Below are 23,409 nucleotides of genomic sequence, written 5' to 3' on the forward strand. Positions count from 1 at the left end.
TTGCGCGCACGTCAGTTTCTGTTTGAACACGTGCTCACGGTAGCGTGCATTACTTAAGGAATCAAAGCGCACCTAGCCTGGCACAAGCGCCATGGCGCTCGTTGCTCTGATCGTATCCACTCGCACGTGCGCTAACGCGTGCCGATGCCAATGCGAATCTAAGTGGCGCACAGACACAAACATTCCCCGTATAGCCGACATTGACTGTTTGGGGGAAAGTGGTGAAGGCGAGCGACAACATCGAGGCTGCCGAGTAAACCTTGGCGAAACCCAAAACCTGGTTCAGATGCCGTGACATCGTGGCACAGCGCCTGTGCCAGGCTAGGTGCACTTTCAAGGCCATCGCGTGAATGAAGCATCGACGGCTCGCTGCTGGCGGGAGGTCACGGGACGGACCCAGGTGCTATGGGTTAACTGACATGTCACATGATTTGAAGCTTTCGTGACTGCAGGAATCCATACTCTTTGGTTTTTTCGGTAAAGTCACGTGGGTATAAAATAAAATAAATCACGACGTTTCGGGCGTCCGTCATCAGGTGGGAAAGCGTGGTCTGCTGAAAAACCTTTTAAAAGAGTCTGCATCAGCAGCAGATCACGCTTTCCCAGCTTGTGTTGCGCCCGAAACGTCGTGATTTATTTTCTTTTATACCTACGTGACTTTACCGAAAGAACCAAAGAGTATGACATATACATGACATGCAAGAAAGACGTGTAGCCTTGAACAGACTGTTGGGGCAAGTGCTGTTCCCAAGTACCTATGAAGGACGGAACAGCACACGAGGGGGTGGGTGGGTGGCCAGCACCACGCCCAACCGCCTTTGTCTCCCTTGTGGCGATGTTTACCCACCGCAACCGGTACTCGTTTGAGGCTGAGTCGACCTAGGGGAGGCCCAGGACCGCTTCAGATAATCGTCACTGGTGTTGACCGTGATCGGTTTACGTAGCGCAGTGCGCTGACCGCGATCCCACCGCTCCCCACAGCATGGCATATGCACGTGACACACGCACAAACATCGCCCCGACTAATCCGCGCTGACGATCACCACAAACAAAGAACAGAAGTCGAATTGATGTATTGCTCAGGTGAGCATAGAGGCGTTTTTCATTCCCTGTTTTCAGCCCTACGCCATTGGTGGGAATTCCACGTTCCTATGGCGAGTGGGGGAGCCTACTCATAGGGCAACAACTGTTGACTAACCCACGAGGGGGAAATTCGTTTTATAGACCCGGGGGAGGGATGATAGGCTGAGTCAACCCCCCTCAATACCTCTCCCCTCCGCCCCGCAAACCAGGATTTCGAACTCGCAACGTTCCAATCGGTGACCTGTTTGAGATACACAGAGACAAAGACCCCCCGTATAGCCTGCAACAGACTGTAAGGGCAAGTGCTGTTAGCGAGTATCTACGAAGGCTGGCACGGCACACGAAGCGGGGGTGGGTGTGGGCTGCACCACGCCTGGTCGTCTTTCGCACACACACACACACGGGAACACACACACACGCACACACACACGCACACACACGGGAACAACAACTTCGAGTGATCATACCACCTGTACCAACATTGTTTAACGGTTAGATGTAGAAGTCACTCGTGGAACATAGCAAAGCTACCGCAGCTACAGCAGCAGCAGCAGCCGGGCGGTTAGCCCGCGCCACCCAAAAACTGCCCAAGATCTGCAATACCTCTACGTATATGCACGCGCGCGCGTGTTTCCGTCGTTACTTCGTTCGCATCCGTGCGTAGCCCACCGTGAGCGTTGTTCTCAGGCACGCCCGTCAGTTTGCTCATTTGGGGCGTTTCGCCGACTCGTGAACGCAACGCGCGCGTGTCCACGGCGCGCCGACGCGCAATCGTCGTTACTCTGCCCAAAAACCAAAATTTTCCGACGTTTCGCGCCGACGCCTCGCCGAGCGTCATCGGCTCGTCGAACCCGGGGCGCGCGAGTAAAATAAAGAAATAAGTTGGATCACGCAAACCTCCTCCTCCTCCTCCTCCCTGTTGTTGTCATAGAGAAACGGGACGCAGTCAGACCGGCGGCATCACCTTGCAAGAGCTGTTAATTGCGCTCTCGGCCCATCAGCAATAAGCAGCACATGTCACCTGCAAAAAAAAAATACTCTCTCTCTCTCTCCCCTCTCTCTCTTATCTCCCTCTTATCTCTCACACTCTCTCTCTCTCGCTCCCTTCTCTGCGTTTTGAGAGCAAGATTCGACGCGTGTGACATTTCGTTCTAATAATTCCCAATCGAATTAAATCCTAATTATTTTTTCAGCACGGATTCTTTTTTTTCCCTGTCTCTTTCGCTCCCAAATTCGTTTGCATTCTCTGCTTCTAGTTGAGTGTGCGCGTGTATGTGTGTGTATGTGTGTGGCCACCCAACCCCTTCGTGTGCCACAGTGTCGGCTTTCATAGGTGCTACTCGCTAACAGCACTTGCCCCAACAGCCTGTTAAGGCTATACGGGGGATCTTTGCGTTTGTGTGTGCGTGCCTGCGCGTGTGTGTTTGCGTGTTTGCGTGAATATGTGTGCGTCCGTGTGCGTGTGTGTGCGTATGTGTGTGTGCATGTGTGTGTGTGGGGAGCGGTAGTGTAGCTGTTAGCGCGCTGCGCTACGAACCTGCTGACCCGGGTTCGATTTCCGCTCACGGCCAACACCGGTGACGATTATCTTAACCTGTGCTGGGCCTCCCCTAGGTCGACTCAGCCTCAAATGAGTACCTGGTGCGATGTGTAAACATCGCCGCTGGGGATACAAAGGCGGTCGGGCGTCGTGTTGGTCACCCACCCCCTCGTGTGCCCTGCCGGCCTTCATAGGTGCTCGCTAATAGCACTTGCCCCTAAAGTCTGTTAAGGCTACACGGGGGGTCTTTGTCTTTGTCTTTATGTTCTGACTGCGAGCGCTCCCGAGCTGTGAGGTTGTGTAATTTGTTTGTCATTTCAATTGGGCGTTGCACGTTGTGACACCGAATTAAGGCGGTGTTAAAACAGCCGCTGCGCTAAACAACAACAACACCAGCAGCAGCAGCCACAACAACAACAATCCACCACAACAACAACAACCACAGCGGCAGCAATACGTGGGGAACCCGCCACAGTGGCGAGATGTTAACTACCTCGCCTGGTATACAGGAGGTCGTGGGTTCGATCCAGACCCTGACGCCTTCTGTATATTTGGAGTTTGCGTGTCTCTCTCTCATCATCACGGTGGCTATGAGATGTTAACTTCCTCGCCTGGTGTACAGGAGGTTGTGGGTTCGATCCAGACCCTGACGCCTGCTGTATATATGGAGTTTGCGTGTCTATCTCTCATCATCACGGTGGCTATGAGATGTTAACTTCCTCGCCTGTTGTACAGGAGGTCGAGGGTTCGATTCAGATCCTGACACCTGCTGTAGATTTGGAGTTTGAATAGAATCAACGTGCGTTTAAAGTATTTGGCTGTAAAAAAAAATGTGGACGCGATAAGCCACTTCGTTGAGCTATAATTTGTGGTCACGTTGCTTCTAAAAAAATAGCGAAATAGCTCAGTGGGCCTTAGCTGCTGAAAAAAATAGTTATCGATAGTTAAATATAATTATCTGTAGGCGGAACGCGTTTGACTGGAGTGATGGAGGTTGGTGTTGATGGCTGTGATCGCTGTTATGATTGTGGTGGTGGTGATGATGATGATTGTGGTGGTGGTAGTGATAGCGATCATGGTGGTGGTAATAATGAGTGTGGTGGTGGTGGTGATAGTTGATACCAGTCGAGATATTGGTGATGGTGAGGATGCCTGTGGTAGTGGTGGTAATATCGGTGACGGTGATAGTGGTCTTTTAATCATAGGTAGCTTTGTCCGTCCCCTATCCCCCACTCCCACCTTAGAACTTCAAATAAAGCAAAAGACAAAGATCCCCCGTGTAGCCTACATAGACTGTTGGCGCAAGTACCTGCGGTGGCGAGCACCTATGATTAGGGTTGCGTGTCTTCACAGCGCTGATGGTTACACTCCCGAAGCCGCTACAAGACGGTACGCGCAACACGGATGCGCTTGCAGGCTAAAGAGCAATAACTCAGAGACAGTTGGTAATTGTTTTTTTACCCTTCTATCTGGCAACAAAACTGACACCTTTTTTTTACAAGGAGTCATGTTTACATAGACCACAATACCTGCAGTCGGAATGCAAACAAAAACACAACTCTGATAATGATATGCACTGTCCTTGAAGTTGATTGGTCCACACCCGAGACAGCTTTCCTTAGAGCCTAGTCTCACATGGTGTTGGACCAGATGACGCCAAAAGGTGCACAACTCAAAGACAATGCACCATTAGAGTATGAGAGCTCGGTAAGCATTTACACCATTGGAACCTCCTTTGCCAGTAGCAAAATATGATAATTGGGTTTTTACCCTTTTATCTGTCAACAAAACTGACACCTTTTTTTACAAGGAGTCATGTTTACATAGACCACAATACCTGCAGTCGTAATGCAAACAAAAACACAACTCTGATCATGTGCACTGTCCTTGAAGTTGATTGGTCCACACCCGAAACAGATTTCCTTAGAGCCTAGTCTCACATGGTGTTGGACCAGATGACGCCAAAAGGCGCACAACTCAAGGACAATGCACCATCAGAGTATGAGAGCTCGGGGTGAGCATTTACACCATTGGAACCTCCTTTGCCAGTAAAACATATCATAGACAGTTGTCAATCCGCTGCTGGATGAAGACCTCCCCCACGCCCATCGGTGACGGGGATTTGCTTAGCCATACTTCACCACACTGGTCAATCGGTGACGCATGCGACTGCACAAAGACAAAGATCCCCCGTAGAGGCATTAATAGGCTCTTTGGGTAAGTGCTTTTTGTTAAGCGAGCAGCTATGAAGGCCGTTGCGGCATGCGGAAGAGTGGGTGGTGGGTGGCCAGCACCACGCCCGGCCCCCTTTGTCTCCCCAGCTCTGAGGAATACCCAGCGAGCACGCCATGTACTCATTTCAAGGCTGAGTCGATCTAGGAGAGGCCCAGGCCTGTTTTTTGTATCTTGATTTAGACATTCGCCACTTGTTATTGGGTCGTTAGTTGGAATTGAACCCAGGTCGCCGCGGGGGGGGGGGGGGCCGTTGGAGTGTGACGCTCACCGCTGCGCCACGACTCCTCTCACTCTCATACCACTTCACGACCCCCCCCCCCCCCACTGTCCCCATCACCCCCTCCCTCGCACATCGGCGCACTGTGATGACTTTGAACAAATTCTAATTAAGTGGTAATGAAGGCGCTCGCGTTGCGTATTCACAGAGAGGCGAACGGCGCAGATCGTGATGATGCCCGGGGAGCGGATCTCCCTCCTCTCACGCCCGGCTCGGGGTGGAGGAGGGGCAGGAGCGGGGAAATGATGCTGACGATGGTGGTGTTGGTACGGGGGATGAGGCTGATGATGATGATGAAGGTGATACGTTGGATGAAACTGATGATGATGGTGGTGTTGGTACGGGGGATGAGGCTGATGATGATGATGATGGTGTTGGTGGTGTTGGTAGGGAGGATGAGACTGATGATCATGATGTGACGATGGTGGTGTTGGTACGGGGGATGAGGCTGATGATGATGATGAAGGTGATACGTTGGATGAGACTGATGATGATGGTGGTGTTGATAGGGAGGATGAAACTGATGATGATGATGATGATGATGGTGGTGGTGGTGGTGATACGGAAGATGAGGCTGATGATGATAATGAAGGTGATACGGTGGATGAGGCTGATGATGATGATGGTGGTGTTGATAGGGAGGATGAAACTGATGATGATGATGATGGTGGTGGTGGTGATACGGAAGATGAGGCTGATGATGATAATGAAGGTGATACGGTGGATGAGGCTGATGATGATGATGGTGGTGTTGATACGGTGGATGAAACTGATGATGATGATGATGGTGGTGGTGGTGATACGGAAGATGAGGCTGATGATGAAAATGAAGGTGATATGGTGGATGAGGCTGATGATGATGGTGGTGTTGATACGGTGGATGAGACTGATGATGATGATGGTGGTGGTAGTGATACGGAAGATGAGGCTGATAATGATAATGAAGGTGATACGGTGGATGAGACTGATGATGATGATGATCATAGTGATGGTGGTGATACGGAGGATGAGACTGATGATGACGATGGCCGTGATTAGGAGGATAATGAAGCAAATTCGGAGGATGGCGTTCCTGGAGCGCAGGAGGTGGAGGAGGAGATACCCGTGTCATCAGCATTGTCATCATCATCGTCGTCGTCGTCTGCCAGGATCTATCGACTGCTGGACGAGGGCCTCCCAAGTGACGTTACCATTACCCCACGATCCAGCGATGCCGCCACGATCTATCTCGCTCCTCATCTCATCGCTCCGTCTCCACGGTGGTCGTACCTCTCGTGTCCCTGTCCCTTCGGCTGCCAGTCCCTCGTCAATCTCGTCCATCGGCTATCATCATCGTAATCATCATCATAATCATCATCATCATAATCATCATCATAATCATCTTCATCATCATCATAATCGTCTCCATGATCATCATCATCATCCCTTCTGGCAATCTGTTGACCCCAAGCCTGCTTACTGTCCCGACACGCGGACCGGTGGTGCAGCGATTCAATTCCCCAATTCTGGCACCGCCTCCTCCACAAACTCGCATCGACCGGCGTGGCGAGGTGTCGCCAAACAACTCCCAATGGACCGCGTGCAACGAGTTGCAGGTATGGTTGTCAGTCAATTTGCTGTCATCAATGTGGTGAGCTAATATCAACTGTTACGGGCCCAGTTGCGCGACTTGGTTGCGTGCAACACTTGATACGCGGATGTCTCTTGCAACCGGTTGCGAGCGCTTGTGCAAACCTCGGCGATTTGTAGCGACGCGTTTCGTCATCGCGTGCCGTGCTCTCACGCGCTGTGATGGGTCGTTAAGAATCCCGAATGCGCCGCGTGGTTCCCCTGTTGCACAACTACTCGCTCAGATGTGTACAAAGCAGGCTACACGCGATTTCGAGAGCGAGTTTTGGAGTCGCAACGGATCGCTCGGGTTGCGGATCCGGCCTAAGTGGCTGTGTGTTGGTGCTGGTTGTGGCGGTACATGTGTGTGATCAAGCGCTTTGGCGGCAAGGGTCGGTGGATCACGCAGAGATGTTGTGAAACAACCAAACCCCATCGCAGCGGTGGCCAACTGTGGCGTCTCACCCGAGCCGCATGCGGCTCTTTAATCCACCACGTGCGTCTCTATCGCAGGGGCAGAACGCAGAACGCGCTACTATCACAAGTAGCAGCAAACAATAACTAATGTCTCCCGTGCTGTGCCGAAAACTGTCAATATATATGCACACACACACATATATACACACACACACACTTGATTCTGTGCAGAACTCATGGGGTACTTTTGGGCTCTTGGTCTACGACAGGTTGGCCACCCCTGCCCGAGCAGTACAGCAAGTGGGTTCGTAAAACCGATGAGTGCCAGCCGGCGTGCGGTGTTACAAACCCTCGCACGTGCGCGTGGTGAGCTATTCCCCTCCGCCCTCCCGCGGGTTCTCCGCCCGGGATTCCTGCCACCCCGAAGGTCAAGCCACGTGCTCGTGATGGAATCGGGCCAAATATCATGAATGGAGCAGGACCCACTTCAAGAGCAGCCCTGAGGCTCAACGATGCTCCCCCTGGGTCAATACACGGCGGGGTCACTCGGCGCTGGTGACAGCGGCGGTCGCGCGCAGAGGAGGAAGGGTACGGGGGCACAATCGAGGGTGGTGGTGGGGGTAATAGGGAGTGGAGGGTTTGCGGGGGGGGGAGTTGGTGGGAATTAAAGGGGGTGGAGTTCGGGGGGATGTTGGATGTACCTCGCAATGAGCTCGCGGTACCCTGACGTCTAGCTGGACATCTGCGACGAAGAGCCTCACAGCTCATCGGATTCCTCCGGGCTAAATAAAGATTCTGATTCCGTGAAGCGCGCTGAAAGTTCCGCGGGCAACGCAAACGCCGCCAACAGCAACAACAAAAACACGAAACGCGGTGAGCAGACACGGCCAGCGAGAGCCACCGCCACGGTTATAGAAGCGCCAATCGAACACACTACCAGTTATCGAGGCGCCAATCGAACACACCACCAGTTGATAATTGTTTTTTTACTGGCAAATGAGGTTCCAATGGTGTAAACACCGCCAGTTATCGAGGCGCCAATCGAACACACTGCCGGTGCAAGCGGCAGCGCGCTGGCAACAGTCGCCCGCTGCGAATATCGCCCAGCGAACACGCGGGGAAACAAACCCCGCCACTTAAAACACCGCCACTGAAACACCGCCAACATAAACCCGGCTAACAAATACCGTGAACAGACACCGCCGATGTACAAGTCCGTTGCTGCTGCGGCTGCTGCGTTGGCAGTGGTTACACAAGCAAAGTCAACAACAACACTCCACGGGTTCGTCAACAACTATCCCGTTGAGTGGCGTTCATAGACAAAAATCTAAAAAAATATTGATTTGAAGCTTTCGTGACTGCAGGAATCCATACTCTTTGGTTATTTCGGTAAAGTCACGGAGGTAGAAAAATAAAGATCACGACGTTTCGATCGCAACACAAGCAATCGTCATCAGGTGGGACAACTACAGCAAGAAAAAACTGCTGGAGTAGTTAATCGGTGACGTTTCGGGCCATGGGCCTTCTTCATAGTGCATGACAATTCGGTGAGTTCCAAGCCGGGGTGGTGGATGATGGGGGAAGGCAAGAAGTCAGACTCACATGCCAAAGATAATCTCAAATTAAATTGTCCCATATAAGTAATAACAATAATCCTTACTAAGAATTTCTCTCCATCAATCATTATCGTGTTCATTGTCAAGGGAACTTCTGAAAATTGCGCATTGTTTGAACATTATTTTTCATCATCAGCAGCATTATCATCATCAGCAGCAGCAGCGGTAGCCATGTTCAATCCACCGCTGGATGAAGGCCCTTCCCCCAACCGCAGCTGTCGTCATTTCGCGATAACAAACAAAAAAGAATCCCTGCGTTGTAAATAATCCCCGTATCGTTGACTGCTGACGATTCATCGTTCTTACGAATCGTTGAAGCTTCACGCAACCACGTAACATCGCCTTCTTTGGACAGCCACGTCCCATCGCCTTCTTAAATTAAAGGCGAGAGTTGGGGACGTTGCAGGTGGCTCTGCGTTTCTCTTCTTTCTTGAGAAGGTCGTCGTCGTGAGTAAAGTGATTGTCCATTCGGAGTCACCCCCCCCCCCCCCCCCCCCCCCCATTCGGAGTCGGTCCCTACCTACACGTGAATTTGCGCGACTTTAACAATTGCACGTGGGTCGACGGCTACACGGAAGCAACGCGGGGTCCGGTGGACCCATCCTGTGCGGACACTTTGTCAGATAACCCCCCCCCCCCCACCTCTCCTGCCACCACCACCACCCCGCGAAGTTAAAACGCTCCATAATAAATGTGTTCGGATTAGATCGCGTAAAATATGAACGTGTCGTTAAACCCGCCGCCACCACCCGACACAGCCAATTAGTAGCAAAGGCTTTGTCACGTAAAACAGAACGTGCCAAATGAGTTACTACTTCAGCACACACACCGGTTGCGTGTTGGAGAGTAAAACCCAAGAGCATTTACGATTCGAGCACGACGCTGACGCTGGTGGCTGCTCGCGAAAGCCTCCGCGGTGAATCTAAGACGCATCGCTCTGCGACGCATCCTCGGATTTGCGTGCCGCGCTGCCTCTTGCTCGGCAACGACTTTCGGCGTCGTGCTCCACGCGTGCTCGGAGCTTCCCTTCCACGAACGGTCTAAAGGCGCTCGATCAGCGAAGAAAACTCGCAGCGCATGGGCGTAAAACGTCGGACATCGCGCCGAACAACGCAGCCGGCGGCGCGCGCGACACGAGCCGCGCAAACTCCACCACGCGCGCCGTTCTGCCGGAGTCGGGCAAACATTGAAACGTAGCAGGACCCTCCCGCAAGGAGCGTCTCGAGACTCCGTGGGGTCGCGCCCTCGGCAAACGAACGGGCTATTGTACCGCTATTGTGTGTTATCGTTCAGTGTGTTTTGCGGGTGATGTTGCATGTATGTCCTCGCGTGTAGCAGCAGCAGCAGTAGCAAGTGGCACGTGCATAGACAAACTCCACCGCGAGCGAGAGTCAATTGGGCGGACATCCAGGGCAATGAATCCCCCAACTCAGCGCCCTCTGTACAAACACTACGGGAGAGACGGGTAAGATCCCCCGTACAGCAGCCTCGAGCTGACTGCTGCTGATTTAGCGCCGATTGTGGAGGCCGATAACGGAACACGAGGGTCGGTTGGTGGGGGCGGCGGGAGCAACACGCTGCCGTCTCCCCAAGTTGCCGATGTGTAATTATCATAGACCCCGCATTCAAGGCTGAGTCGACCTAGGTAGAGAAGAAAAACGTTCGCCGCCGTTGTAGAGTCGTGAGCGGGAGTGGAACTCTGGTTTCGGCCGAGGTTCGTGGTGTGCAGTGCGCTAACCACAACACCACCGCTCCCCAAGGAGGGATACACACGCGCACAGAGGTCGAGGTGATGGTGCAGCGGCGAGTACGCTGCGCTACGAACCCGGCGGGGAGGAAGGGGGGTGGGGGGTGGGGGTGGGGAGCAGAGGTGGGAGAGCTGCGTTCGAATCCGGGGCCACGCACGGCGAACATCAGTGGCGAGTGAGATCTGAACCGGTAACCCTTCATCCTCCGGCTCAACCGCAATACCCCCCCCCCCTCTAATCCCCGCCGCGCGCTGGTTTGGCCGCTCAGACAAACGCAACATCGCCCTGTCACCAACTCGCAGTGACCAGAGTGGCGAAGTATGGTCAGACAATTCACCAACCGGACTGGCGCGGCGTGGCGCGTGGACTGATGAAGCCCAGTAAGTGGTGATGATGATGATGATTGCGGGTGATTGCTTCACTCGTGTCGAGACTCCGACAAGAGGAAGCAATTTGCTAGCGGCGTCGTTGGAAGTGGGAAAACGACTCGATTTGCGAGACAACTCAACACAAGCGCGCTCGTCAACGCAAAACAGGCGACGTTTCGGGCAATGGCCCTACTTCGTAGCACGTACATTAGAAAGGTCAGAGAGAGATGGAGTGGGTTTCGTTAAGAGTTGGAGACTGCGCTTCACACCGTGGGGTGAGTCTCGGAACAATTACATTTAAAAATCTCTTCCCCGATTGTATTTATTTAAACACCGGTCGAGAACTAGTAGTTTCCAGCGCAGGGTGAAGGTCCGGGCCACGACACTTCACGGACACGGAGGGAGTCACGAGCAGAGGGGACAGGGGCAGGATTTGAACCGGGACTTGAACACTTCCAAGGGTCTAAGAAGTTCCGGTTTCATTGATTGTCGATGTTGTCGATACATGCGCGTGAGTGCGCGCGAGTGCCGTGCGTGCGACCCGCGTTTGATTCCCGCTCACGGTCATCACCAGTGACGATTATCTGAACCGGTCTCGGGCTTCCCCTAGGTCGACTCGGCATCAGATGAGTACCTGGTGTGGTGTGTAGACATCGCCACTGGGGAGGCAAAGGCGGCCAGGCGTGGTGCTGGCCACCCACCCCCTCGTGTATCGTGCCGGCCTTCATCTGTGCTCGCGAACAACACCTGCCCTAAAAGTTGTTTAAGGCTATACGGAGGATCTTTTGTCTTGTTGATTATCCAATTTGCAACTGAACGCGTCCGAGAAAAGACCGTCACCTGGGAGATGGAGCGATTAAATTAGCTCGCGTAAAGGGCAAGCGCTGCATGGATTGTGCGGTCGCTGATCCGTGACTCTGAGACGATGGCGGCATGGGGAGGCCTTCATCCAGCAGCGGATCGATCACGGCTGATGATGACGTTGTATGTATATATCACACGCGCACACATATAGATACATCTTACGCGTATCTTGCCTATCTGTTACTCACGCGTGCGCGCGCGCGCGTGACCCGTTCAAGCGCCGCGCGACGCAACGCGCCCGTCACCTCGGCGTGCCACGCGCGCGCGCGGTTATTCAACGGGACGGGGGTCTCCAGTGGGTGCCGATAATTACGGGGCAGACACCGGGGGCTTAAGGTAGTTTTACAGTCCGGTGCCTATCCAACTTTGTTTGCACGCCGCTCGCCGCTCGCCTTTTGGCGTTCTGTGGTCGAACACTTTGAGACGAGGCTCAAGAGAAAGCTGTCTCCGGTGTGGACCAATCCGTTTCGAAGACAACGCCAAATATTCATCAGCGCATGACTTAAAGCTTTCGTGACTGCAGGAATTCATATTCTTTGGGTCTTTTGATAAAACCACGTAGATAGAAAAAATAATAAAAAATTCTAATTTTTATTTTTTATTTTTTCTCACTACGTGGCTTTACCCAAAGACCCAAAGACGATTTATCAGAGCATATTATTTGTTTGTTCGCTGTTCACCACAAGTGCCTTGTGTGTGGTTAATGCAGACGGAATTCCTTGAGAGACAAAACACTGGATTCTGTTCGGTGTTTGTAAATCTGAACGCCTGCTTTATTGCCAGAAAGGGTAAACCCCTGTTGTTATATCCGCTGAACTTCCTTTGCGCCGTACGTAGCCAACCGCGCTTTAATCGGTGAAAGGCGACAGATGGACAGATGGAGATGGCGGGGGGGGGAGTGGGAGGGGGGAGTCGTCGAGGTGTCGTGTTCGACAAATGGAGGAGGCACGAGACGACACGGAGTCCTGCGTCTTGCGGACTTTGGCGATGGACGCGCAAACATCCAACGGGGACACGTGCGAACGCCCAGGGAGTGTGTGGCCTTTCTTTACGCTCAAAAAACGCGTAAAAGTCACGCGTTTCCGCCAGAGTGTGGCCGAGAGACTAAAGAGCGAGAGAGAGAGCTCCGAAACATTGCAGGCCACTGGGAAGAAAACGCGGTTTGGGGTCTGGAACTAACTCTCCAGCACGATCGTCCGACGTTTCGCAGTAGCACGCGCTGGCGAGCTTCCGCCCGCGGGCATCAATTGAATTCCCGTGTTGTTCGACGCGGTTGTCCGACGTTTCGCAGCAAGCGCGTTGCGTTGCGTGCGAGTTTTCTACAGCAGGTGAGTTCTTTCAGGAACTCAATCTAGGATACTTGGCCAACTGAAAACGTCATAGATTTCGTTTCGTTCGTTTCCCGTACCGTAGGTGCCGGCCGCGCGGCGGGAGCGAAACGTCGGACCTCATGCCGAGCGACACGCGGTACAACTCTCCCAGAGAGCGCGTGAGAGAGAGAGAGAGAGACAGAGAGCTCCCGGGGTTGTCGTGAAAACTGAAACTTTCACGGCGTGCAGTGAGGGACCGCTTGGGGTAGAATCAGCGCGTCGCGATTCCAGCCCACATCTCCCATTATAATTGTCATCATTATTATAGTGTTATCATTTCTTCGTGGGAGATATGAGTACACCAACACGCGGCTACATTATGCTGTTATCTTCCATCGCTCCTCAACCTCCTCCTCCTCCTTCACCTCCTCCTCCTCGTCTATCACCGAGCACCTTAAATCCTCTTCAACTCATCATCTCATCTCGAGACACCGATGATCGCTCCACTTACAAATTTCGCGATCTCTCGTCCGAGCAAGCGCAGCGGCGGCCGTGGCGACTGCGCGCCCGCGCGCCCGCCCGCGCGTCCGCGTGATTCAGCGATCAGTGGAGATGAGGGATGGTGGATCACGTAGAGAGCTGTGTGTGTGTGGAACTAATATAGTTGTGATAACACATATCCTCCCTCTACCCAGCCTCCCAACCAACTCCCCACCCCACACCCCGACCTCGTCTTCCACTCTCCCCGTTTCCTCCATCTGTCTTTCACCTCCGTGACTCTCCCACAATATCTTAATCCAGTTCCATCTTCCCATCATCATCATCATCATCATCGTCGTCTACGCCGGACTCCGTGGCGCACATGCGATGCGGCGTTTGGAATTAAAGGATTGGTGGATCACGCAAAGATTGGTGAAACTCCCATACTCCCTCCTCCATCATCTCTCCATCATCGTTATCAGAACAAAATTCGTTTGAACAAGGGGGGCAACTCTTGATAGAAGTGACGGCAAGAGGTCACGCTGCGCCATTGGGATAAACCAAACACGACAACCCTCGCTACGCTCTCCATCCGACGCGTGTTGTTCGGCAAGATGGTCCGACGTTTCGCGCGCACACACACGCACACACTGGGTGGGTGGGTAGCTTCTTCGGGAAAGACACTGAGACATTTCGGCAACAAAGAAGAGTCATTTGCAGCAACTGAAGGAGGTAGGATGGGGGTAATGGAGGGAGGAGGAGGATGCGAAACGTCGGACCAGCTCGCCAAAGAGCACGCGGTACAACCGCGGAGAGCCGTGTACAGCAGCAGCAGCAGCGCGACCGCGACACGCGGGAGTGATTGACATCATTAATGCTGCGAATGTCAAGGATTACTCTGACGGGCACAAAGCACTTTGTGATCCCATCCGTCGTGGCATCATCATCATCATCATCGTCCACACCCCCCTCGAACCCCCACCCCGCACCACCAGCGTGTCGGAACGAAGTAGGAAGAGGTGCAGGAAGAGGTGTTGTGAAGAGCAGGGGGGGGGTGCGTTGGTGGAGGTGCAGCCAGTTGCCACCCGTCCCGGTTTCCCCCAGGAATCCTGTCCTCTGTAGCTTCTCATGTAAAATATGTGAAGTCTTCCCGGATCATTATACAGTAAGTTCTTCATAAGTTCTTCATAAGTACTACTTCGGTAGTCATGTTGTCACTTGCCAATTGGCGTAGTGGAGACACTGGGGGCTGTGTTGTCAGTAAACCCTGACTTACAAAACAAACAAATCCTATTCACGAGGTGAACGACGAGGTGGATGAGGAGTTGTAGCACGAGCATAATGAGGAATGTGTATGCGTTGGGGGGGGAGCGGTGGTGTAGCGGTTAGCGCGCTGCGCTACGAACCCAGCGACCCGAGTTCGATTTCCGCTTACGACCAACACCAGTAACGATTATCTCGAACCGGTCCTGGGCCTCCCCTAGGTCGACTCAGCCTCAAATGAGTACCCGGTGCGGTGTGCAAACATCGCCACTGGGGAGACAAAGGCGGCCGAGTGTGGTTTTGGCCACCCACCCCTCTCGTGTACCGTTCCGGCTTTCATAGGTGCTCACTAACAACACTTGCCCCAACAGTCTATTGATGTTATACGGGGGCTCTACGTGTGTGTGTGAGACAAAGTTGCGGACGAGGCGATGGATAACGCGGTGGGAGCGGCGGAGGAGAGGGGAAGACGAGGAGCAGTAGGAGAGGGAAGAGGAGGTGGCGAGGAGGAAAAACGAAGAGGTAGTTCATCTCTGGAGGAGGAGGAGATGGATAGAAAGGAGGCCGCGCTACCTCGTGTCCCCACCCACCCCCAACCCTCACCTCGTGTTCGTGCAGTCCGTGTAGAGCGTCTCGAAGTCGTGGCGCGAGATGAGCTTGCAACGGTTCACGCCTGGCTGGATGGCTCCCATGCCGCGCAGCACGCGCACCTGCTCCACGTTGCACACCACAGGCACGATGTGCAGCCGCTTGAGCTTCGTGTAGACCGTGTGAAGGCCGCCGACCAGGGGCTTGAGGAAGAGGTCGAACGCCTGCGGCAGGCAGATGAGCTCTTGGCCGTGCACGGTGAACGACGCCACTTTGGCGCCGTGGAGTTCGACGAGCCGGCACTCGTTGTGAGCCGGCGTGTTCTCCACCGGCGGCGGAGTGCAGTACACAACCTTCTTGTCGCCACCCGCGCCGCTCACGCAAGCGACTCCACCAACACCACCACCACCGCCGGCAGCTGCTGCAGCAGCAGCGGCTGCGGCTGCTGCTGCTGCTGCGAACTGAGCTTCGAGCGAGCACTGCTTGATGTCGCCCGCGGGTGACGCGGGGAACATGGATTTAGTCCCCGGCTCGACCCGGTACACGCCCCGGGACGAGAGTGGCGAGGGACCGCTCCCGATGCCACCGCCGCCGCCAACGCCGCCGCCGTGGTGGTGGTGATGATGGTGCGGCGGCATGGGCGTTGAGCCATCGGGAGGTGGAGGAGGCGCTGATTGCGGTTGCGGTGGCTGCTGCTGCTGCTGCGGTTGAGACTGCGGTTGCTGCTGCTGCTGTTGCTGCTGCTGCTGTTGCTGCTGCTGCTGCAGGCTCTGTTGTTGCGGTAGAGACGCGGGCGGGCTGCTGGGCGCGTAGGCGGACTTGTGCTGCTCTTGTGCCAGATAAAGGCCGCTGAGCAGCGATGCGGGGGAGCCGTCCGAGGAGCCGGAGCCGTGCGACGAGAAGGGCGACTTTTGCTCCGAGCCGCCGGGAACCCCCGCGGAGCGGAAGAGCGGCGCGCCCCCCGCGGTGCCCACACTCATGGATGCGCTTTCGGTCATCAGGTAGACGGGTTTGCTGTCGGGCATGTAAACGCCACCGCCACCACCACCACCACCGCCACCACCTTGAGACGGACACTCCGAGGTGGGTGAGCCGGAGAAGACGGGCGGTTTGGTGTCGGGCAGGAACGCGACTCCTCCGGGCGACGCCGACTCCGAGGGGGACGGCGTCGAGCACGGGGTCTTCGACTCGGACCAGTAGAGATCTCTGAGGGCCAAGTTCTCGACGGGAGGAGACACCGGGTAGCCCTTGTTGTGTTCGGGCCTGCGCTGAGAGCCGAGACCTCCACCGCCGCCGCCGCCACCGCCGCTGGCCGGCGGGTCTCCCGGGGATGGGGGTCCGAAAGGCTGCTCGCTCTTGCTCTCCTGGCGGTACATGGCCCCGCCGGGCACGGGAGCGCTCGCAGAGTGCATGACGGACGAGGGAGGCACGAGGGGAGCGGGGACAGCCATGGGAGCTTAGGGGGAGGGAAGGAGGGAGGGAAGGAAGGAAAGGAGGAGGAGGTGGATGGAGAGGGGGCTATGTAGTCTCGAAATGAACCGCGCGCGCAAAAAACTTGGATTGCGCGACGCTTTCTGTGCGCGCGCGCGCGCGAGATTTAGAAATAGAGCGAGCGAGAGAGAGACGCGGCCTCTTTCTCCTCCTCCTCGTCTCTCTGCTTCTGCTCGATCCTCTTCGCAATTACTCCGAGGAAGTCCCCCCCCCCCACCACCACCACCACCACACACACACCGCCTCCCACCTTCTTCTTTGACTAACAGTGGCGTCGCCTCTCCCCTCCCTCCCTCCCTCTCTCTTCCTCCCCTCTCTCTCTCTTCCTCCCTGTCTAACCCTGCTCCGTCCGTGTTTTGGTGACGCAATCTGTCCGCGATGGAGCGAGCGCAGTAATGACGGTCTGGGTGGGGTGAGTGGGGTGGGTGGTTGGGTGGGTGGGTGGGGGGGTCAGTGGCGTTAGAACGCAGCGCAAGCGCCGTGCCGTGCGCCGCGCGACAAATGGTGTTGGTGGTGGGTTGGAGGTGGCGGCGCTGGTGGTGGTGGTGGTGGCGACAGAGCGGAGGGGAGGGCGCGATTGTTGTGGGTGGAGCTTTATTTGTCTCTATACCCGCTTCTTTCTACCGTGGACATCGCGTTCCCCTGTATGTCCGATTGCCTCCCTCCCCCGCACCCCCCCCCCCATACCCCCCACCCTTCGCCATCCCTCTAACCCCCTCCCCCCTCTAGCCAACCCCTGTCGCCGTCGCTGCTACCATCACCACCATCGACAGGCACGCAGACCCCCACCTCGCTCCCTGTCACCAGTCTCCACCCCCTCCCCCCGCCCATCCCCCCCCGACCACCACCCCCAGATCCCCCCACCACCCCCACCACCACCCCCCACCACCACCTCGCCTCTACAAACAGCAGCCGATCGCTTTCGGGGCTGCTCAGACCCCCCCCCCTCGCCCTCCCCTCTCAACTTCCATCCTCCTCCTCTTGACACTGAACACCGCGCGAGCGATGCGCGTTTTGTGACTCCTCCAGAGCCTCGCTCGAGTGTAGTGTGTAGTGTAGTGTGTAGTGTAGTGTGTGGTGTAGTGTATAGTGTAGTGTAGTGTGTAGTGTAGTGTGTAGTGTAGTGTGTTGTGTAGTGTATAGTGTAGTGTGTAGTGTAGTGTAGTGTGTAGTGTAGTGTGTAGTGTAGTGTATAGTGTAGTGTGTAGTGTAGTGTGTAGTATAGTGTGTAGTGTAGTGTGTAGTGTAGTGTGTAGTGTCATGTGTCGTGTGTCGTGTAGTGTGTAGTGTAGTGTATAGTGTAGTGTAGTGTGTAGTGTAGTGTGTAGTGTAGTGTGTAGTGTAGTGTCTAGTGTAGTGTAGTGTGTAGTGTAGTGTGTAGTGTAGTGTATAGTGTAGTGTGTAGTATAGTGTGTAGTGTAGTGTGTAGTGTAGTGTAGTGTGTAGTGTAGTGTGTAGTGTAGTGTGTAGTGATGTAGTGTAGTGTAGTGTGTAGTGTAGTGTGTAGTGTAGTGTGTAGTGTATAGTAGTGTAGTGTGGTGTGTGGTGTAGTGTGTGATGTAGTGTGTGGTGTAGTGTATAGTAGTGTAGTGTATAGTGTAGTGTGTAGTGTAGTGTGTAGTGTAGTGTAGTGTGTAGTGTGGTGTAGTGTAGAGTGTAGTGTAGTGTGTAGTGTAGTGTGTAGTGTGGTGTAGTGTAGTGTGGTGTAGTGTGTAGTGTAGTGTGTAGTGTGTGGTGTAGTGTGTGTAGTGTACAGTGTAGTGTAGTGTGTGGTGTGTAGTGTAGTGTGTAGTGTAGTGTGTGGTGTAGTGTAGTGTGTGGTGTAGTGTGTGGTGTAGTGTGTAGTGTAGTGTGTGGTGTAGTGTGTAGTGTAGTGTATAGTGTAGTGTGTGGTGTAGTGTGTAGTGTGTAGTGTAGTGTGTAGTTTAGTGTAGTGTGTGGTGTAGTGTGTAGTGTAGTGTGTAGTGTAGTGTATAGTGTAGTGTAGTGTGTAGTGTAGTGTGTGGTGTAGTGTGTAGTGTAGTGTGTAGTGTAGTGTGTAGTGTAGTGTATAGTGTAGTGTGTAGTGTAGTGTGTGGTGTAGTGTGTGGTGTATTGTATAGTAGTGTAGTGTGTGGTGTAGTGTAGTGTGTGGTATAGTGTGTGGTGTAGTGTGTAGTGTAGTGTGCAGTGTAGTGTGTAGTGTAGTGTGTAGTGTGTGGTGTAGTGTGTGGTGTATTGTATAGTAGTGTAGTGTGTGGTGTAGTGTAGTGTGTGGTGTATTGTATAGTAGTGTAGTGTGTGGTGTAGTGTAGTGTGTAGTGTAATGTGTAGTGTAATGTATTGTGTAGTGTGTAGTGTAGTGTAGTGTGTAGTGTAATGTGTAGTGTAGTGTGTAGTGTAGTGTGTAGTGTAGAGTGTAGTGTAGTGTAGTGTGTGGTGTAGTGTGTGGTGTAGTGTAGTGTGTGCTGTAATGTGTAGTGTAGTGTAGTGTGTGGTGTAGTGTGTGGTGTAGTGTGTAGTGTAGTGTGTAGTGTGTGGTGTAGTGTGTGGTGTAGTGTAGTGTAGTGTGTGGTGTAGTGTGTAGTGTAGTGTGTAGTGTAGTGTGTGGTGTAGTGTGTAGTGTAGTGTGTAGTGTAGTGTGTGGTGTAGTGCGTGGTGTAGTGCGTAGTGTAGTGTGTAGTGTAGTGTGTAGTGTGTGGTGTAGTGTGTGGTGTAGTGTGTAGTGTAGTGTGTAGTGTAGTGTGTGGTGCAGTGTAGTGTGTAGTGTAGTATAGTGTTTAGTGTAGTGTGTAGTGTAGTGTGTGGTGTAGTATATAGTGTAGTGTGTAGTGAAGTGTGTGGTGTAGTGTGTAGTGTAGTGTGTGGTGTAGTGTGTAGTGTAGTGTGTGGTGTAGTGTGTGATGGAGTGTGTAGTGTGGTGTGTAGTGTAGTGTGTAGTGTAGTGTGTAGTGTAGTGTGTGGTGTGGTGTAGTGTGTGGTGTAGTGTGTGGGGATGAGTGATGTATGGGGTGTGTGTGGTGTCGGGTGTATGAGGTGGGTGTGCGCGGTGTTCAGTGTGTATGGGCGTGTGGTGTAGTATATAGTGTAGTGTGTAGTGAAGTGTGTGGTGTAGTATATAGTGTAGTGTGTAGTGAAGTGTGTGGTGTAGTGTAGTGTGAGGTGTAGTGTGTAGTGTGTGGTGTGTAGTGTAGTGGGGTAGTGTAGTGTGTAGTGTAGTGTGTGGTGTAGTGTAGTGTGTGGTGTAGTGTGTAGTGTAGTGTGTAGTGTGTGGTGTGTAGTGTAGTGTGTAGTGTAGTGTGTAGTGTAGTGTGTGGTGTAGTGTGTGGTGTAGTGTGTGGTGTGGTGTAGTGTGTGATGGAGTGTGTAGTGTGGTGTGTAGTGTAGTGTGTAGTGTAGTGTGTAGTGTAGTGTGTGGTGTGGTGTAGTGTGTGGTGTAGTGTGTGGGGATGAGTGGTGTATGGGGTGTGTGTGGTGTCGGGTGTATGAGGTGTGTGTGCGCGATGTGTTCAGTGTGTATGGGCGTGTGGTATGTTGCTATATGTGTGGGGAGCGGTGGTGTAGCGGTTAGCGCTACGAACCTGGCGAGCCGAGTTCGATTCCCGCTCACAGCCAACACCTGTGACCGGTCCTGGGCCTCCCCTAGGTCGACTCAGCCTCAAACGAGAACCTGGTGCGGTGCGTAAAAATATCGCCACTGGGAAGACAAAGGCGGCCGGGCGTGGTGCTGGCCACCCACCCCCTCGTGTAACGTTCTGGCCTTTATAGGTGCTCGCTAATAGCACTTGCCCCAACAGTCTGATAAGGCTGTACGGGGGATCTTTGTCTTTGCTATATGGGTGGTTGACGACGATGATGATTATGTCCGGTTGATTCGGAAGTTTGGTGTACGTGGAGTGACTTTTTGAAGCAAGTTTGCTCCATAGAAGTGACGGCAACCTCCCTCGCCTTGACACAAGTGGCTGCGGCTCGCTGATGATTGACAATCAACAAAGTGTGGGAGGGGGTGGCGGGGAGGGGGGTAGAGGGGGATTCGAGGGGAGGAAGGGATTGAGAGGGGGAGGGGGAATTTATCGACCTTGAATTTATACCGCAGGAAACTTTATTTCTTCTTGTCTGCTTTTCCCTTCCGTGAAAGAGCTTCCTTGTTTGAGAGAAGGCACGCAGCGCATTCCTGTAATAAATATAGTGATTAAAAAATGTGTGACCTTGCATTCATCTCCTGCACCCCCCCCCCACCCCGAGGCACAGGCCACGTCAACTCCCCCTCCCCACTCACAGCGACCCCCACCCCAGCCCCCAATCTGCCCCCCCCCCTCCCCTCGGTTTGAGAATCTCTTTGTGTTTGAAGATTCGTAATTGCGAGTAATTATGAGGCCGACAGCTGGAACAATGGTGCAAGTTTCTTAAATCCCCCCAATCCCAACTCCCCATTTCCCCCCGTCCCCCTCACCCCGTCTCTGTCCACCAGCGCTGTGCGTGGTGGTGGTGGCACCACGTGTGGTGGGGCACCGTGTGGGCAACTCCCCCAACTCTCACGAGGACATCGGGCCCAGCGTGGATGGGGGGTACAGCCATAATCCTCGCGGGCGTGGGCTCACTCTCTCAAGCTCCGTCTCGTTGGAGGCGCTGTCTTAGCCAGCAGCCGCGTGTCCAAGAAATTGCAGGGATGCGCCTTTATTCCTTTTTATGAAGGAGGTGACGGGGGTGGGAGGGAGCGGTGGCGCAGCGGTTAGCGCGCTGCGCTGTGTACTCACGGCGAACATCAGTGGCGAGTGAATCAATTGATTGTGGATTCGTCCCTTTAGCAACTCCCCGCCTCCGCCGCTGCCGCTACGAACCCTCCCGAACCGAGACCCACGAACTCAACCCGCACCGATGAATCCTGAGACTCGTCCACACACTTCGAGAGTGATTGTGCAAGATCGTTCGCGAAGGCGGGGGGGGGCTGGGGGGGCGGGCAAGGCAAGGGGGGCAAGAATGGTGCGGGCGAGAGACGCACGATGCTTGGAGTTACATCGAGTGCGAGTTCGAGGTGGATGCACGTGGATTAGAGAACACGGCGCGGGTCAAAGGGCATCATTCAGACTGTGAGTGCGAAGCGCCCAGCAACACAAGAACAACACCTAGATTTGAAGCTTTCGTGGCTGCAAGGATTCATAGTCACGTAGATGAAAATTTAAATTAATGAAAGTAAAATAAAAAAATAATAAAAATCACGACGTTTCGGAGGCAACACAAGCTTCCGTCTTCAGGTGGACCCGTCACAGCACGATAGCTGTATCAAGTAACACATCAAGTAATTTACTTGATACAGCAAGCGTGTTGATACAGCAAGCGTGCTGTGACGGTTCCACCTGAAGACGGAAGCTTGTGTTGCCTCCGAAACGTCGTGATTTTTATTTTACTTTTATTAATTTAAATTTTTTACCTACGTGACTTTACCGAAAAAAACTAAGAATAAGAACAACACCACCAAGCAGCAACACGCAACCGGGGGCTTTAATCGACGGGCACCTGTTGCTTGCAACTACCGCGCCTGGAGATCGAATCGGTGACCCCTGGATGGCCGGTGCAGCGTCCTGCACCCCCCCCCCCCCCCCCCCCCCCGTTGCACCGCGGTAGCTTCTCCAGAGCTGCAGATTCCAGAAGGAAAAAAAATCCTTTCATGGAAATATCCCCCCAACCCCAACCTTATTCCGGCTATCCCCCTCGATCCCCCTCTACCCCCCCCCCTCGCCCTCATCAGCCCCCCTCTACCCCCCTCAACCCCCTTCTATCCCCTTGTACCCCCCCTCCCCATCAGATCCCCCTCTACCCCCCTCTAGCCCCCACCTCACCGCCCTTTGGGGTCAATAACCCGCGACCGTCGGCTGCAGGGGGAGAGGGAGGAAGGGGGTCACCTAGGAAACCGATGACCCCTCGAGTCCCCTCGGCTCGCCACCCCCCTCCACCCCCCCCCCCACCCCCCCCCCCCCCCCCACATCCCCCCCACCCACCCCCACCGCCCCCTAATCTTAACCTCCTAACCCCGGCTCCCACAGCGACGAGACCCCCCAGACCAACCCACGTGTTCCCAGTAGGCGGCGTGTGTCCGAGACGAGTGCTCGTCGTTGTGTTTATTTACTCCGTTCACGGCGTTAGCTGAGCGCGGAGCCAAAGCCCCCGAAACGCCTAGGGGCCAGCAACAAACGGCGCTCTTGCTTGGTAGGCGTCAGCGGAGACGAGTCTGACGCGTTCCTTGAGTTGAACAAGGTTCGTGAGATTCACGGTTCGTTCCGTTCGGGTGGCAGAACGCGATGCAGGTGTGCCGTATAATGTACACCAGGCGATGTAGTTAACATCTCGCCACCGTGGCGAGATGTTAACTACATCGCCTGGTACACAGGAGGTCGTGGGTTCGATCCCGCCCGTTGTACATTTTAGTTTGCGTGTCTTTCTCCCCGTAGTCGTGTGAATTTTTTGTTCGTGTTTTTCTCTCTACATTTAGAATCAACGTCACGCGTTTAGAGGATATGGCTGCTGTATATTTCCACGTGAGT

The 23,409-nt window shown here is 54.0% G+C and overlaps 1 protein-coding gene across 2 annotated transcripts in view; it reads right to left on the reverse strand.

The window, feature by feature from the left end:
• Nucleotides 1–17,148, reverse strand: part of LOC133349950 (dachshund homolog 1-like) — a 222,365-nt gene extending 205,217 nt beyond the window's left edge. For both annotated transcript variants that reach the window (XM_061563855.1, XM_061563854.1), the window contains exon 1: nucleotides 15,413–17,148. In XM_061563855.1, the coding sequence (XP_061419839.1) occupies nucleotides 15,413–16,848 (1,436 nt within the window). In that variant the 5' untranslated portion in view covers nucleotides 16,849–17,148. The remainder of the gene's footprint in view (nucleotides 1–15,412) is intronic.
• Between the last annotated feature and the right edge of the window lie 6,261 nt (nucleotides 17,149–23,409).

This window comes from Lethenteron reissneri, chromosome 32, assembly GCF_015708825.2.
Source record: "Lethenteron reissneri isolate LAM-NWPU_2019-01 chromosome 32, ASM1570882v1, whole genome shotgun sequence".
NCBI classification, from domain to species: Eukaryota; Metazoa; Chordata; class Hyperoartia; order Petromyzontiformes; family Petromyzontidae; genus Lethenteron; species Lethenteron reissneri.